At 42.2% G+C, this 16,714-nt stretch overlaps 1 protein-coding gene across 5 annotated transcripts in view; it reads left to right on the top strand.

Moving 5' to 3' along the window:
* Positions 1-16,714, top strand: part of LOC123454689 (zinc finger protein 383-like) — a 57,506-nt gene that overhangs the window by 10,194 nt on the left and 30,598 nt on the right. For all 5 annotated transcript variants that reach the window (XM_045133514.1, XM_045133513.1, XM_045133511.1 and 2 more), the window contains 2 exons: positions 3,699-3,842; positions 8,998-9,127. In XM_045133514.1, coding sequence (XP_044989449.1) covers positions 3,699-3,842; positions 8,998-9,127 — 274 coding nt within the window. The remainder of the gene's footprint in view (positions 1-3,698; positions 3,843-8,997; positions 9,128-16,714) is intronic.

The raw sequence follows: 16,714 nt of genomic DNA, 5'->3' as shown, positions 1-16,714 counted from the left end.
AATGAAGAGGAAACAAAGCGGCTATAAATCAAGAAGCAACAGATAACATGCCCAAAATATAGCTTATTTAAGAATGGCAAATCCGACCATCCATCAGATTTAGCATATGATTTATCCTGATATGGAAGATGCAATTAGCACTTCTGGTTCAGACCTATATTCCAGGCTTATTTGGTGGGTACTGTCCTGGTGTAATACGTTACCTTTAGGGATGATTTTGATCTCAGATATGCTGTGCTCCTGCTTGGGTCCCTCTTTGGTGCACTGTGGGTTCAAGTAGGCTGGCTGGGTCGTTGGATCACTGCTGTGGTGGCCGGTGTTGTGAGCTCCCTTTCCCTAGTCTCTGGTGCTTGCTGGTGCTTGCACTGGCCCAGGGGAGACTATGGATGGTGACTCTAGTTCTCCCGCTGGTCATGTGATCCTCTATCTCATGATCTACTCCTCCATTGTTTGTGTGGTCCTCCCTTCACTTTTCTTGAGTTTGCGAAGAGCTCTGGTGTGAGTGGAAAATCCCTTCACCTGGCTTTTCCTGAAGCTCAAGTGGAGCATTGCAGCTGTGGCCCTGTGGACCTGGCGCCACTGCTGCTGGAGTTGCTTCTGCCGGCCTGTGTGGGCTCTGGATGCTCTGTATCTCTCCTACTTCTCTGCTGCTGTTGGAAATTTCAATTTTTTTCTTTTTTTTTTTTTTTTTTTGGCTTTTTCTCCCCTAGGCTGCTTTGGCCTGGCTCCTACGCCACCATCTTAACTGGAAGCTCTACTTTCTCTTATCCTTCAGATTTTCTAACTTTGCAAGAAGGCTGATGGAGTTGAAAAGTCTGTTGCTTGGTGTCTGCTGCTGGTGCTGCTTGGTGCACCTCTTAGACTGCGCTGGCCAGTTGAGTGGATCTCGGGCCCTGATCTCCTCGATGTGGCTCTGGCCATTTTCTTTGTGGTAGATCTTGTTCTCTCCTGTTTCTGTGCTGTGTCTAAGAATAACTTATTACTCCTTCACTTTTCACAAGAAGAGTGTATTTTGCTGGGGTTTTGCTTAAATCCCTCACTAGGCAGGTTTTGCGTGGCTCCTATGCCTCCATCTTACCTGGAAGTCTCATGCAGAATCTTGGCATGTGAAGCCATAAGGAGTTACTCTGAGTTACAGAGGTCTTGGCCCAGGGATTGAGTTGGATGATCGGTCACTTGGGTCACAGGTATTGTCTCCCAAAACCTAAAGGACAGAAAGTGAAATGAGAAACTTTGCACTTTAATTTGGATATCGTCACTGACTTATTTTTTGGCTTTATTTCATGGTAGTGAACCTCCTGGTTTTGTTCCATGACAAAAGATGACCCTGCTTAGCAGTTTCTTTCCTGCCTACTCAGCCATGCTGGTAGTTACCAAGTACATTGACTTGCTCAAACATATCTGTAGAGACAATGTCTTTCTTAAGGTGCATTTTATTTCTTAAGGACTTTGTAAAAGAAAAAGGAAAAAATAATGTTTGGCTTGTCCTCAAAATTGGTGTCCATTTCCAATTTTCCTGGAGTTTCTTAAATTTACATGGTACCTGCAAATTATTATTTTTAAAATATTTTATTTATTGATTGATTTATTTAATAGGGTGGGTAGGGAGAGAAAAAAAAGGCAGATAGGAAGAGAATTGGTGTACTAGGTCCTCCAGCCACTGCAGATGAACTCTAGAGGCATGTGCCACTGTGTACATCTGGCTTACATGGGTAATGGGCAACTGAACCTTGGTCCTTAGGCTCTGAAGGCAAGGCCTTACATGCTATGCCATCTCTTCAGCCCTACAAATTACTTCTTGCATAAGTTTTTGAAAATTCTGTTCAGTTTCTTAGTGATACTCATGTATTTGATTTAGACTGAAATGAGCCCCTTTGGGAATACTTTTGAACAAATAGAAATGGAATTCTATGTCTTCTGGCCACTAGTTCGCATATGATTTATATGATACTCTTTGGGGGTTTTAAAGGCCATCTACTGCTTAAAAGAATGGATTTTTAAAAAATTATTTATTTATTTATTTGAGAGCAACAGACACAGAGAGAAAGACAGAGGGAGAGAGAATGGGCGCGCCAGGGCTTCCAGTCTCTGCATACGAACTCCAGATGCGTGCGCCCCCTTGTGCATCTGGCTAACATGGGACCTAGGGAACCGAGCCTCGAACCGGGATCCTTAGGCTTCACAGGCAAGCGCTTAACCACTAAGCCATCTCTCCAGCCCAAAAGAATGGATATTATGAGGTAAATCCATTTTCAATGAAGAACAATATTGAGAGAGATGACTGCCGAATAAAAACCTATTATCATTGTTTGAGGATCAACCAGTCATCAATGAGTTAATCTAAACAGACATTGGAGGCATTCATATTAATGAAATAATGAGGTGTTAAAGAATCTTCTCATGTGACAGGTTTTTGCAAATTGATAAATTATGTTTTGTGAAGGTGGCTTATGAAGGTCATAGATGGTTTGCTTTGATTTTGTAAGGTTTGCTTGCTTTTTGATAGGAATGCATTAGTATGATATAACTGGTTATGATTATAAGAGCTGATTATTTTCATAATGTCACATTGTGTCCTGGGGAATAAAGGAGACGACAGAGGGCTGGGGAGATGGCTCAGTGGTTCAAGGTATCTATATAACACCAGATGCACAATGTGCCCCGTGCATCTGGAGTTCATTTGTAGTGATGAAAGTCCCTGGCACACCCATACACATACACTCTTTATCTTTGCTCGCAAATAAATCAGTAAATATTAAAAAAGAAAATGACCCTGGCTAAAAAGTTTTAACATATTGAACTGTATTCCCAGATTTATCTATTATTTATCTTTTTGCCACTCTTTCCTTGTGTCTTAATGGGAATGTCAGTTCTTTTCTTTCTTTTGTTCTTTCTGTTTTACCCCCCTCCTTCCCTCTCTCCCCCCTTCTTTCTTTTTTAAATAATATTTTATTTATTTGAAAGACAAATACAGGGCCTGTAGCCACTGCAAATATCTCCAGACACCTGTGCCATCTTGTGCTTCTGTCTTACTTGCATACTGGGGAATCAAACCTGGGTCCTAAGGCTTTGCAGGCAAGTGCCTTAACCACTAAGCCATCTCTCAGCCTGTGTTTCATGATTTTAAAGGATTTTATTTGTTTGTTTGTTTGTTTTTGGTTTTTCGAGGTAGGGTCTCACTCTGGTCCAGGCTAACCTGGAATTAACTCTGTCATCTCAGGGTGGCCTTGAACTCAAGGCAATCCTCCTACCTCTGCCTCCCGAGTGTTGGGATTAAAGGCGTGCGCCGCCACACCCGGCTTGTTTTTTGTTTTTTGAGGTAGGGTCTCACTCTGGCCCAGACTGGCCTAGAATTCACTATGTAGTGTCAGGCTGGCCTTGAACTCACAGTCACAGCAATCCCCCTTATCTCTGCCTCCCAAGTGTTGGGTCTAAAGGCATGTACCAACATGCCTGGCCCAATTTTAAAGCACTTTTTTTTCAGGACCAAGTCAGGGGTATCTACTATCACCAAATTTTAAAGAATTTTAAAGTGTTTTTTTTTTTCAGAGCAACAAAAGTTCATGCCTTCTGTATGTTTGAATTAACATTCTACATTATTTTTTAGAGTATTAACCTTATCTTTGGGAAGCCTTTCTTTGTAGATTTGGCTGAGAAAAAAAGATGTGTATGTGTTAATCTTGGCTTTATTTCCATAGCTGGAATGAATGGCTGGAACTACCTGTGAAATACCCTGATCTGCCCAGGAATGCCCAAGTGGCCCTGACTATATGGCGTGTATGTGGACCAGAAAGATCAGTGCCGGTGGGAGGGACAACTGTCTCCCTGTTTGGAAGATACGGGTAAGTGCCTCTTCTACTCTGGGGTGCTGTTACTTTGTGGCTCTTTGCTTTCTTGGAGAGCTTTGATAGTGCTTGTTTGCTTCTCCCAGGAAATCTGGGGTGATGCATAATATTTAGTCATTTTTGTGATGAGACAGACTTCTTGCAGGAGATGGAGCTGAGTTGGTTAAGGAACCCAGTTAATATTTTCCCACTGTTAGTGCCTGTTGATGTAATCTCTGTTAGAAAACGGAAGTCACAGAACTGGAACCTTGCTCTGGGAGGGGTCGGGAGAGTTTGTCTTGTAGAATCATTGATTTGTTGTAGCTTTCCTACTTTGGCATAATGATGGCACAAGGGACAAAAGCCTGCTTGAAAAGCATTACTTTGCTAATGGTAGTGATGATAATAAATGAGATACTTATTGAAAAGTTTATAAATAATGTATGTTTATGGTTATAATAAATCCATAGTCTCAAAGGGTATTGTCTCATTTTCTGTTTCTGTACAGAGGGATGCATTTATTTAGAGAATTGGTCTATTCTTTTAACACTTACAGTTTGGAATTTTTCTCTAAATAGCTAGGTTCTCCTTCAGGAACCAGTATACTTGGTAACACTGACAAACTCTCCGGTTGCAGGTCATGTAGAATGAATTGGCATCTCACTAAGCCTGCAAAGGTGTTGATTTTTTGTTTGTTTGTTCATAAGCTTTGTCATAAACTTTTGGACTGAAATATTTTGACTTTTTCTTCCCAGTGTTCACAAAGTACCTGTGTGGTCAGTAAGAACCCCTTCAGTCAGTCAGGCCCGAGGTCACTTCAAACACTACAGTAGCCATCATTGGTAGCTTCAAGTTTCATTGTGATTCTACCTGCCTGGCTGATAACAGTTGTCTTAATTTTTGCCCATTTTAAAGTTGAAAAATGTTAATTTTCACATCACAAAATATAGATGAGAACTTCTGTATTTTAATATATTTTGATTTGTTTCTTGTCTGTATTGCTGTTGTTCGTCTTTGTGATGTCTTTTGCCCATTTTTTTTTTTCATGGCAAATTTTATTTCATGATATTTAAAGTTCTAAAATAAAACATTTGTCTTTTGCCCATTTTTGTAGCCAAGCACCTTAGTCTCTGAATCATCTCTCCAGCCCCATCCTTTGCCCATTTTTTTTTTCCCAAGGTAGGGTTTTGCGTTAGTCCAGGCTGACCTGGATTTCACTATGTAGTCTCAAGATGGCCTTGAATGCAAGGCAATCCTCCTACCTCTGCCTCCCAAGTGCTGGGATTAAAGGTGTTTGCCACCACGCCTGGCACCTTTGCCCATTTTATAGGCAACTTCCTTAATCACTGAGTCAATTCCCTGACCCGTCCTTTGCCCATTTTTGTAGAGATAAAAGTCACATACATAAAAGGCATCATTTTTTTTCCCCAAGTAGGGTCCCGCTTTAGCCCAGGCTGACCTGTAAATCACTAGGTAGTCTCAGGCTGGACTTGAACTCACAGCAATCCTCCTACCTCAGCCTCCCAAGTACTGAGCTTGAAGGCACGCCCACCATACCTGACAAAATCTCCCCCCCCTCACTTTTTTTTTAATTTTTTTGTTTTGTTTTGTTTTGTTTTTGCTTTTCTTGAGGTAGGGTCTCACTCTAGTCCAGGCTGACCTGGAATTCACTATGGAGTCTCAGGGTGGTCGCGAACTCACAGCGATCCTCCTACATCTGCCTCCCAAGTGCTCGTATTAAAGGCATGCACCACCACACCCTGCTGAAATCTTCTTTTTAAAACTGTTATTTTCTTATTGATGTTAAGGAACCTTTATACATTAGAACTATTCATCCATGTATTAATTGCAAACAGTGATTTCTCTTTTGTTTGCTCTTTAATTTGCAGTGCTTTCACTTACTTGATTGCTATTTATGGATATTAAAGTATTATACCAAATTTATCACATTTTCACATATGAATTTAATGTTTCATCAAGTCATTATTTAAGCTTTTTAAAGAAGACTGCCTTTTATGCTTTCATTCCTTTTTATTTACACCTGTAATTGATCTGAAATTACTTTTCTGAAAGGATGTGATGCTTTGAGAGTCAGCTTTAACAAAGCACAAAACTAACTATGCATGAGTTTTGTGTTTGTCCCAACACTACTCCTAACATAAGCCATCTTCTCCAGCTGTTTTACATTCTTTTTTTGCTTTCTTCTTAATTCTTCATGTGATGAGTCTAATGGAGACAACACAGTGTGTAGTACAGAGGTTAGCAAGGCAGGTCATAAAATAGATTACCCGGCTGCAAATGCTATCTTCCCTTTAATAACCAGCATGCTTGGGCAAGTCACTGAATACCGTTCTTCCTCCATCTCTTCATAAGTAAAAGGAAATGTATATTCATAGTTTATGATGGTTATCTTAGTGCATTTAGCTAGTATAACAAGTACTATATTTAAATACTTAATGTCATATAAATTTGGCAAATCTTACAGTGAGCTCCGTAATGACTAATCATCTTTATTTTTGAGTGATGTCAGTGCTGAAGGATAATCCTTGAAGCATTCAGTATTGTAGGAGTGTAGTATTGATTATCTGTGACTGTAGGAGTATAATTGATAATCTGTGAAGGAGTATAGTATTGGTGATGTGTGGAGGATTATAGATTTGGTGATCTGTGACTGCCAGCTCTTTCTCCTTCCTATCAGCTATTCATGTCTCTGGGTCAGTGTGCGCTTTGTAGAGAAGTAAAATTTTTAATTGAAAGGTGAGTCTGTTACAAAGCTAATTATATAGTGTCCTCATCTTCCATGGCTAGCCTGAGATATTGCTAAGTAGTTTGGGAGTGGGTTGATCATTAGTTTGAATTAGCAAAGGCCCACACCACACCTGCAGCTTACAGGAGATCTGGCGGGTGTTTTCCAAATGTGAGTTCTGACGTCAAAGCAGGGTGTGGTAGTTTGATTCAGGAGTCCCCCATAAATTTAGATGTTCTGAATGCTAGGTTCCCAGCTGATGGAGATTGAGAATTACGCCTTCTGGAGGCAGTGTACTGTTGGTTTTAGTCTTATGGGTGTTATAGCCAGTTGCCCCATGCCAGTGTTTTGGCACATTCTCCTGTTGGTATTATCCACCTTATGGGGGCCAAGGGGTAATGTCCACCCTCCCCCTGCTCATGCCATCGTTTTTCCCTGCCATCGTGGAGCTTCCCTTTGAGCCTGTAAGCCAAAATAAATCCTTTTTTCCCACAAGCTGCTCTTGGTCAGGTGATTCTACCAACAATGCAATCCAGACTGCAACACAGTGGCTGGAGAGACATGGCCCCTCGCAGCAGGAGTGGTGGAGCCCTGCTGGCTGGAGTCATAGCAGTGGCTGGAACCTGGTCAAGCTAAGGAAGATGCCTGCCATGCTCTTCCTTCCATCCTGACTGTCTTCACTTCCCAGGTGGCCTTTTGGCTCTGTGCATCTGTGTAACTCTCAGCAAATTTCCATTAGTGTCCAAAGAAATCACTGCTCACCCGATCATTGGAGTCACTTGACGTCTCCCCTGCTCGCCACATGCCCTGTCCTTCCATCTCTCCTCTAGGTCTGTTCTGAGACCTCCAGACCGTTTATTTAGCACACTGACTCTGAGCCAAGTGTGCTTTGTTTGATTTAGTGAAATTTAGCCAAAAGATTGTCTGAGGGGAAGGGCAGTGGAGAGAAGGAAGGGGCATTTCCTGCTGCCTTGATGGGTAGGTGGGCTGTGGAGAGAAGGAAGGGGCGCCCCTTGCTGTTTGGAAGTCCATATTAGGGCATTTATCTATCTAAAGTACTGTCTTTACCTCCCTGCCCAGCTCCTTGTTCATTCCTCAGAAGTCACCGTGTGAGCAAGGTGGGCCTGGAACCTGTGCTCCTGCCTCTGTGCTCTGCTTCATGATGTGTCTGAATCAAATTAATTTATAAAAGCTAACTATGCATGCTTTTATAATATAACTTTAAAGAATCTTCAACCTCATATTGAGAATTTTGATTCTTTGCAACCTACCAGTTCCTTCGGGTGTGGCCACTAAGATGCACTTTTGCAAGTAAAATTACTAGAATTTCCTGTGTAGTAGTTTTTCATTAGAATGCTGTAATGGTTCAAAATCTTAAGTAAGTCTTATACAATAAAAGAACCAGGATACCCAAAATGTATCTCGTTAAAAATATTAAATATGAAATTGTAGGAAATCCGTAATAAGACTCCCTCTGTCTCTGTCTTGCACACACCACGAGGGTTTTTTTGCTCTGTTGTGGAGAGCAGCATATTCTTTTGACCTTGGAGTAGCCCATGTTGGTTGGAAGGCCTTCCTCAGACCCCGCTGCAGAAAGCGCATCCTGATGAAGACTTCCTCCATTGAAAACGAGCTCTGAAGCTTGTCATGGACATAACTAGAGTGTGTTGTTGTCTGGGAATATGAGCTTGGGCTGCCCTCACTAGGTCCTGAGTGTCCAGTCTATTGTGGAATGCATGTGGCGTGTGGGCAGCAGGCTGGACGTGCCTGTTTTTCTTGGTGAGCTTTTGAAAGAAATGTGACAGTCGGAGGCCATGGACCCTTTCACCTGAAAGCAGAAGATGCAAGGCTAAGTCCTGACCGTGCTGAATTTCTGATTGCGAGATACAGAATTGTTTATAGATGAACCCATTGAAGTATTTCTGTTTAGAACATCCCTATAGTAGAAAACAAGACAGGAGAAAAGCCACCTATACAGTGAAGAGGATCCTAGTACCTGTTAACTAGTCAAGTGCTATTCTAGGTGCTTTAAGCTTGTAGTGATTCATTTCCTTAACGCTGTGAGGTTCAGGGATTGTTTGCTAGTCCCATTTCATTCATGAGAAAACGAAGGTCCTTGGGAGGGTTACGTTCATCCTCCAAGGCCACCCCAGTGCTGGGTGGCTCAGCTGGGACCCATCCTCAGGCTGACTTGTCATGCAGAGCATGTGTGTAACTTCTCAGTCACTGTGAATGTGACATTACTGTGCTGTGTAGAAATTTGCTTTATCATTAGTAAGATGTGCACTGAGGTGGTAAAGGTGGGCGTTGTAGTACGGACCCCTTTCTCCTTGGACTTTGCCTGAGGATTTCTGAAATAGTTCTTTGCTTTTAGGAAGATTTATAGACATCAGTTTCCCTCTACCCTGACACATTTTTCCCCCATAGAGTGTTTCGCCAAGGAATGCATGACTTGACAGTCTGGCCGAACGTGGAGGCAGATGGGGCTGAGCCCACGAGAACTCCTGGCCGGACAAGCAGTACTCTCTCGGAAGACCAGATGAGCCGCCTTCCCGAGGTAAACAAGATGGGAGACAAGTCACCTCTGGGTCATGTCATATGTATCCTGTCATGTTAAACTATTTTTTATTTTTATTTATTTATTTATTTATTTATTTATTTATTTGACAGAGAGAGAGAAGAGAGGGAGAGTATGCACTAGGGCCTCTAGCCACTGCAAACAAATTCCAGACGCGTGTGCCCCTTGTGCATCAGGCTAACGTGGATCCTGGGGAATCGAACCTGGGTCCCTTGGCTTTGCAAGCAAACAACTGCTAAGCCATCCCTCCAGCCCTATCCTGTCATGTTAAATTCATGTGTTTAGTAACAGTTTTAAACTGTAACTCACATACCATCACCTTCACTCTGGAGGGGTGTATAGTCACACACTTGCACCATCAACAGGGTGTCATTTTAGAACATCTTCATTGCCCTGAAAAGAAACACATGTTCAGTAGTTACTTGTACCCCTTCCTCCTTGCAGTTCCTGACACCTCTAGTCCACTGTTAGACTTATTCGTATTTTCTGCATACATGAAATCATGCTTTAATATAGTCTTGTGTTGATAATTGTCTCAGATTTGGAAAGGTAGCTCTCTTCTGCATTCAGGTGACCACCTGTTTTTCCTAGTGACATAACCTTGCCAGTAAAGTGTTAACATGCTACAGGTGCTTATGTTTTGGGGAAAAGATTCACTGTGGAATTAACTACTGTAAAGTGCTCTCATCCTCCTTTGGTAACCAGATGGAGTTTTCTTTCCACAGTGTTTCTTTTTTTTTTTTTTGCTGTGTGGAAATGATATGAAACATTTATTTGATATAGTAGACAATGACAGAGCTAAGTAATCCACTCCACTAATGAAGTTTTTCACTGAAAAAATGCAACCACTAAGCTCTATTCAGTGGCTAAATCGTAATCTGTGACTTTCATGATCCTTGACTAGTTAACAGACATTGTGTTGGAATCAGCTGTTTATAGCCTGTGTGTCACTGAACATTGCAGACGATTGAGCCTTAATTGCTAGAGAAAGGTAGAGTGTACTGAAGAAGTAGAGGTCTTATGCTGTCCTTGAGGGCTGGGTCACATACGATCCATACGATGGATGGCATTCTCAGTGCAAGAAGAAATGGGCAGTCAGGAAGTACAGTGCTGTCTAGTTTAACACTTTGTCCACTCTTCCTCTGTTGTCTCAAATTGTTTGTCCTTCTTTCATATATTTCTAATGTTTATTCCTAATCATTGTTTTGACAGAAATTTCAAAAGTAGGTTTGTTAACCATGTCATTGGAATTGGCTTGAATTGCACTTCTGGTTTTTGATGTAGTATGTTTACATGCTTCTTACCTTTCTCTTTCAAATTTTGTAGTAGATTAAAAAGATGTGCCTTCATAATAACCAACATGACTTATGGTTGAAACAGTAACCCCTTAAACCCCTAAGACATGGGGGGGCTCCAGATTATTCTTCCTGTCCTCAGCTCCCACCAGCCCCTCGGGAAACGAGGGCCACACACCAGCGAGCTGAGTCTGGTGCAGGGAAAGAGTCTCATTGTTCTTGTTCATTGTCTCTGATTGTCATCAGTAGTCTAGCGTTTAGCAGCCAGGGTCCCATCTTTTTATTAAGTCTTTACATTTCTGTGGATCTTTAAACTGAGAAGAAAAATTGAGAGAATAAGCATCCTTTGGTGTTTATGCTGTGACAGTAGCAGAGCCATTTCCATGTTCTTTTCCCACTGATAGGATCACACTTTTGAGAGTGGAGTGGTGGCATCAGAACTTGGCATGTCCCGAGAGTCTGCATCAGTGTTCCCCACAGTTAAACAGAAGCTGTCAAGACCAGTGATTAAGGAGAAAAATGGGTCCTATTTGCAGCTTGTGAAGGAACTTTTTACCCTTAGGAAAAACCTTTTTATTTCTTGGGACTTTAGGCCAAAATATTCCTTTTTTTCCAATATAGCAGCTGGTCTTTTTGGCATTTTAGAACTTGCCATATCCTTTTTTTTTTTTTTTTTTTTGGCACACGCCTTTTTTTTTTTTTTAAATTATTTATTTGTTTATTTGAGAGCGACAGACACAGAGAGAAAGACAGAGAGAGGGAGAGAGAGAGAATGGGCACGCCAGGGCTTTCAGCCTCTGCAAACGAACTCCATATGCGTGTGCCCCCTTGTGCATCTGGCTAATGTGGGACCTGGGGAACCGAGCCTCGAACCGGGGTCCTTAGGCTTCATAGGCAAGCGCTTAACCGCTAAGCCATCTCTCCAGCCCGCCATATCCTTTTTGCTACTGAGGGAAAATGTATTTTTATTTTATTTTATTTCCTTTTTTGTTATTGACAACTTACATAATTATAGACAATAAACCATGATAATATCCTTCCCCCCCAAAAAATATTTTTTTTTATTTTTAAATTTTTATTAACATTGTCCATGATTATAAAAAAAAATATCCCATGGTAATTTCCTCCCTCCCCCCTGACACTTTCCCCTTTGAAATTCCATTGTATTTTTTAAAATGACATCTTATGTTGGACGAATTTGGAAGGTTGGGCACTTGGAAGCATTTGCAGTGGAAATAGCACCACACAAGGATGTGGAGTTTTAACTACCCTGCCACCTCAGGAAAAATAATTCATAAATTTACAGAACCCTAAGTGTAGAGTGGATAATTTCCAAGATCAGTCCTAGTCTATGAGTCCAAAGGTACTCACATAGCAAGTGCTAGAGTTATTTATCCGCTTAGATTTTTCAGGTGCACCTTACATAGAGTAAAGCTGTAGCTTATCCACCTGTGGCTGTGAATGTGGTATTTGTGCCTTTCCTTTTCTTGTGTAGTGTGTGAGCCTTGAGTACAGGGTGTAGCTGTGCACAGGCTCCTTTCTTGGGATGTGTGCTGCATCTTTACCATTTCAGAGATGCCTCAGAGAAAGAGTCCCAGAGCATGGCCTAATTGCTTTTCATACAATGGAATGCGCTTGGATACTTGCTAAAATCTTTAAAATATATATTTTTTACTTTTATTTATTTGACAGAGAAAAAGGGAGGGAGAGAGAGAATTGGTGCACCAGGGCCTCCAGCCACTGCAAACAAACTCCAGATGCATGCGCTCCCTTGTGCATCTTGCTAATGTGGGTCCTGGGGAATCGAACCTGGGTCCTTTGGCTTTGCAGGCAAATGCCTTAACCGCTAATCCATCCCTCCAGCCCTTTTGCTATAATCTTAGTCTGCTAATTTATCACTCAGGGTATACTGTGATACTTATGTTCTTAACTTAAAACTTACATATTCTTTCTCTCTTCTGGGGATTGGGGTTTGAAGTAGGCTTTCACTCTAGCCCATGCTGTCTTGGAACTCACTCTATCCCCTAGTGGTTTCAAACTCATGGTAATCCTCCTACCTTTGCCTCCCAAGTGCTGGGATTAAAGATGCGCCACCACACCTGGCTGCATTTCTGGTGTCAAAGAACAGTGGGAATAAATACTGCTTCATTGAGTATTTTAGAGTGCCCAAACAAGCATGTTGCTCTAATTCAAGCATGATATCTGTTCTGTAACTAGATTTTGATGTTTCCTGATAGTATAATTCCCAGAGAGTCTTGGCCTGAGTAAAGTTTGATTCCAGATGCCTATCCATATCCATGTATAAGAGTGCTTTTTGAGCAAATTTTGGTCAAACAGTAATGCTATGTGCCTTAGATGGTGCTTTCATTTGACCCAGTTCAAAGATCCACAGAAAACACGTGACACTGAGCAGTCAGTTCAATAATTGTCCTTCATTTCCTTGGTCAGGTTCATTGAATCAGGCAGGTCTCCAATCTCAGTTTTCACTGTGGAATAAAATCTCTTCAATATTCTCGTCTTTCTAAATGCTAGCCCTTACAGGGTTTCTTAGTAGACTTACCTACATTTGGTTATGGTGTAGCAGATAGGTTTGTACATGTGAAGCAAGTGTTCTGCCCCCAAGTTACATGCTTAGTCCCTTAGATAGCTATAACTTTTGAAAAACCTTCTTTAACATTAAAAAAAATTTTTTTGTTTATTTATTTGAGAGTGACAGAGAGGAAGGAGGCAGAAAGAGAGAGAGGAAGAGAGAGAATGGGCACGCCAGGGCTTCCAGCCACTGCAAACAAACTCCAGATGCGTGCACCCCCTTGTGCATCTGGTTAACATGGGTCCTGGGGAATCGAGCCTTGAACTGGGTCCTTAGGCTTCACAGGCAAGCGCTTAACCGCTAACCCATTCTTTAACATTTTTTTTTTTTTTACCATTAATAAACACATTGTTGCAGTCAAATTCCCATTGCTGGCAGAAAATATCCTAAGATCAGCTTGTGGAAGGGTTTGTTTTTGCTTACAGATTTGAGAGGAAGCTCCATGATGGCAGAGAAAAACGATGGCATGGGCAGAGGGTGGACAACAGCAGCAGGAGAGTGTGCCAAACACTGGCAAGGGGAAGCTGGCTATAACAGCCATAATCCCTCCCCAACAATACACTGCCTCCAGGAGATTGCAGTTTACAAATTGGCCCTAGCTGGGAACCTAGCATTCAGAACACATAAGTTTATGAGGGACACCTGAATCAAACCACTACAAACATTGTATAGGGATGAAGTACTGTTAAGGCACAAAGGAGACTATGGAGACCTTCTACCCCCCATGTACTACTCAGGGATAACTTGACATTAATATTTTAGCTTCCATGCTTTCAGTCAGTGTAGAAATATATGTGCATGAATATGTGCACATTTATTTTTAAATTGGGCCCACTGTGTGTGTGTGTGTGTGTGTGTGTGTGTGAGTGAGTGTGAGAGAGAGAGAGAGAGAGAGAGAGAATTCTTAAGTCTTAGTTATGCTCAAGGGTTGTTCCCCATTTTGTGTCTGGAGGAGCACGTTGCAATGGCCCAGATATCTATGACCTCACAGTGCCTGACACTACATACACAAGATCATCATAATAGAAGGAAAAGATGATGAAATCAAAATAAAAGACTGATTGAGAGGAGGAGGAGATATAATGGAGAGCGAAGTTTCAAAGGGGAAAGTAGGGGGGGAATTACCATGGGATATTGTTTACAATCATGGAAGTTGTTAATTATATATAAAAAAGAGTTGTTCCCCATTTTAAGATGCTTCTGCAACAGCTAATACACATCTGGACTTTCCATACTGTGAACGTGGGGTCTCCAGGAGTCTTCTGTGGAGGCAGATCCACTTGTGTGTAGTTCTGTGCTGTGAGCAGTCAGCCCATCATCTACTCCACATTTTCCACTGCTCTGAAATGAATTGTTTTGCTCAATGAGTTATATGTATGTGGGTACTTGAAACAGATCAAATTTGGGAAGCACCCTTGAATTTATTTCTACTTTTGTATTTTTTCACATGTATAGTGTGTGTGCATATGATGTGTATATATGTTCGTATTTGTGTGGGCACATGTGTCTGTGTGCATGTGTGGAGGTCAGTGGTTGACTTTAAGTGTCTGTCTTCCTTTGTCATGCTCCACCTTTCTTTGAGACAGAGTCTGTTACTGAAATTGGGGCTCACTAACACAACTGGACTTAGCTGTCTCCCCCTCACCAGCAGTGAGATTACAGATATGTATCATCACCACATGTGGCACTTATGTGGAGCAACAGACAGAGAAAGAGGCAGGTAGAGAGAGACAGGGAGCAAGAATGGGTGCGCCAGGGCCTGCAGCCACTGCATATGAACTCCCGATGCGTGCGTCCCCTTGTGCATCTGGCTAACGTGGGTCCTGGGAAATCGAGCCTCGAACCGGGGTCCTTAGGCTTCACAGGCAAGCGCTTAACCGCTAAGCCATCTCTCCAGCACAAACTAATGCCTTTTTATAACACCTTGGAATTTTGATAGTATGTCTGCTTTTTTATAATATTTAATTTATTTATTTGAGAGAGATAGAATGGATATGCCAGGGTGTCTAACCACTGCAAACGAATTCCACATGCATGTGCCACCTTGTGCATCTTGCTTATGTGGGTCATGGGGAATCAAACCTGGGTCTTTGGCTTTGCAGGCAAGCACCTTAACTCCTAAGCCATCTCTCCAGCCCCTATTATTGATATTATCTGATGAACACATGTTGGTTGATTGATGTTTATTCTAAGAATGAATTGGGTATATGAATAGAACAGTAGTGGCTATCATTTATTTCTCTCCTGTCTGTTTTAGAATCTGTCCCTGCCCTCCTGTTCCCTTCCATCTCCCCCCCCCCCACCCCGCCCAAAACACACACTCAAATTCTTGGGTAGATTTGAAACACACAAGCATTGTTTTTCAGTCCTTCTCACCCGTGTCTCAAGTAAAGACCCAAGTCATGAAGAACCTCGAGAAAGCTCACTGCCAGCAGTACCTATGTCAGTGTAGATTTTCTCTGTCTCTAGTGTGATGAACTTTGGTTATATAGTTAGTGGTGAAGGCACTTCCTCTTCTCTGATCCCTAGGTGGGTCAGGTCTTGTGTTGTTCCGGCAAACAGGCTGGGGACTTTTCATCTTGCTTGAAGATTCTTTATCCGTAAGTCTCTGCCTCAGGGTTACCTGTCTCAGACCTCAAGGTCCTGCATGGATACTTCAGTATTTCCTATCTGACACCTGGAGTCCCGCCCCACCCTCACATTGATAACTCAGTGTTACCTGTCTGAGACCTCAAGGTCCTGCATGGATACTTCAGTATTTCCTATCTGACACCTGGAGTCCCGCCCCACCCTCACATTGATAACTCAGTGTTACCTGTCTCAGACCTCAAGGTCCTGCATGGATACTTCAGTATTTCCTATCTGACACCTGGAGTCCCGCCCCACCCTCACATTGATAACTCAGTGTTACCTGTCTCAGACCTCAAGGTGCCGCCACACACTGATACTTCAGTAACACTGCTCTGATTTATACTTCAATCTTTCTCACCTTCCTTCTCTGTGAAAGTAAAGACCTTTATTAGAATCCTTCTTCTCTGTTTTCTTTTATTCTTCTCCCTTTCTCCTCTTTCTCTCTGGAGTCTTGGTAGTTTTGAGCATCAAAGCCCTGGTTCCAGTAGGTACAGTTCTGGGCCACCTGTTCCCTACATGCCAGTTAAAGAGAAGTATATGAGGGACGGAGAGAGGAGTTGTATTCAGTGTGGCCACATTGAAGAGGAACTGATAGAGGAGTTAAGTGACCCCAGGGCCATCTTCAGGTACTGACATGGGAAACAGAGAGGAAATGTATTCATTGTGTCTGTTTGGGCAGAGGAACAGATGCAGGGCTTAATGACCCAAAGGCCATTGTGGTGGTTTGATTCAGGTGTCCCCCATAAACTTAGGTGTTCTGAATGCTAGACTCCCAGCTGATAGAGATTTGGGAATTAACACCTCTAGGAGGCAGTGTGTTATTGAGGGTGAGCTTATGGGTGTTACAGCCGGTCCCCCGTGCTAGTGTTTAGCACACTCTCCTGTTACTATTGTCCACTTTATGTTGGCCAGTGGGTGATGTCCACCATTTTTCCTGCCATCATGGAGCTTCCCCTTGAGTCTGTAAGCCAAAATAAATCCTTTTATCCCAAAAGCTGCTCTTAGTCAGGTGATTTCTACCAGCAGTGCGAACCTGACTGCAACAGCCAT

This window comes from Jaculus jaculus, chromosome 14, assembly GCF_020740685.1.
Source record: "Jaculus jaculus isolate mJacJac1 chromosome 14, mJacJac1.mat.Y.cur, whole genome shotgun sequence".
Taxonomy (NCBI): Eukaryota; Metazoa; Chordata; class Mammalia; order Rodentia; family Dipodidae; genus Jaculus; species Jaculus jaculus.
This window is presented reverse-complemented; position numbering and strand designations above follow the sequence as displayed.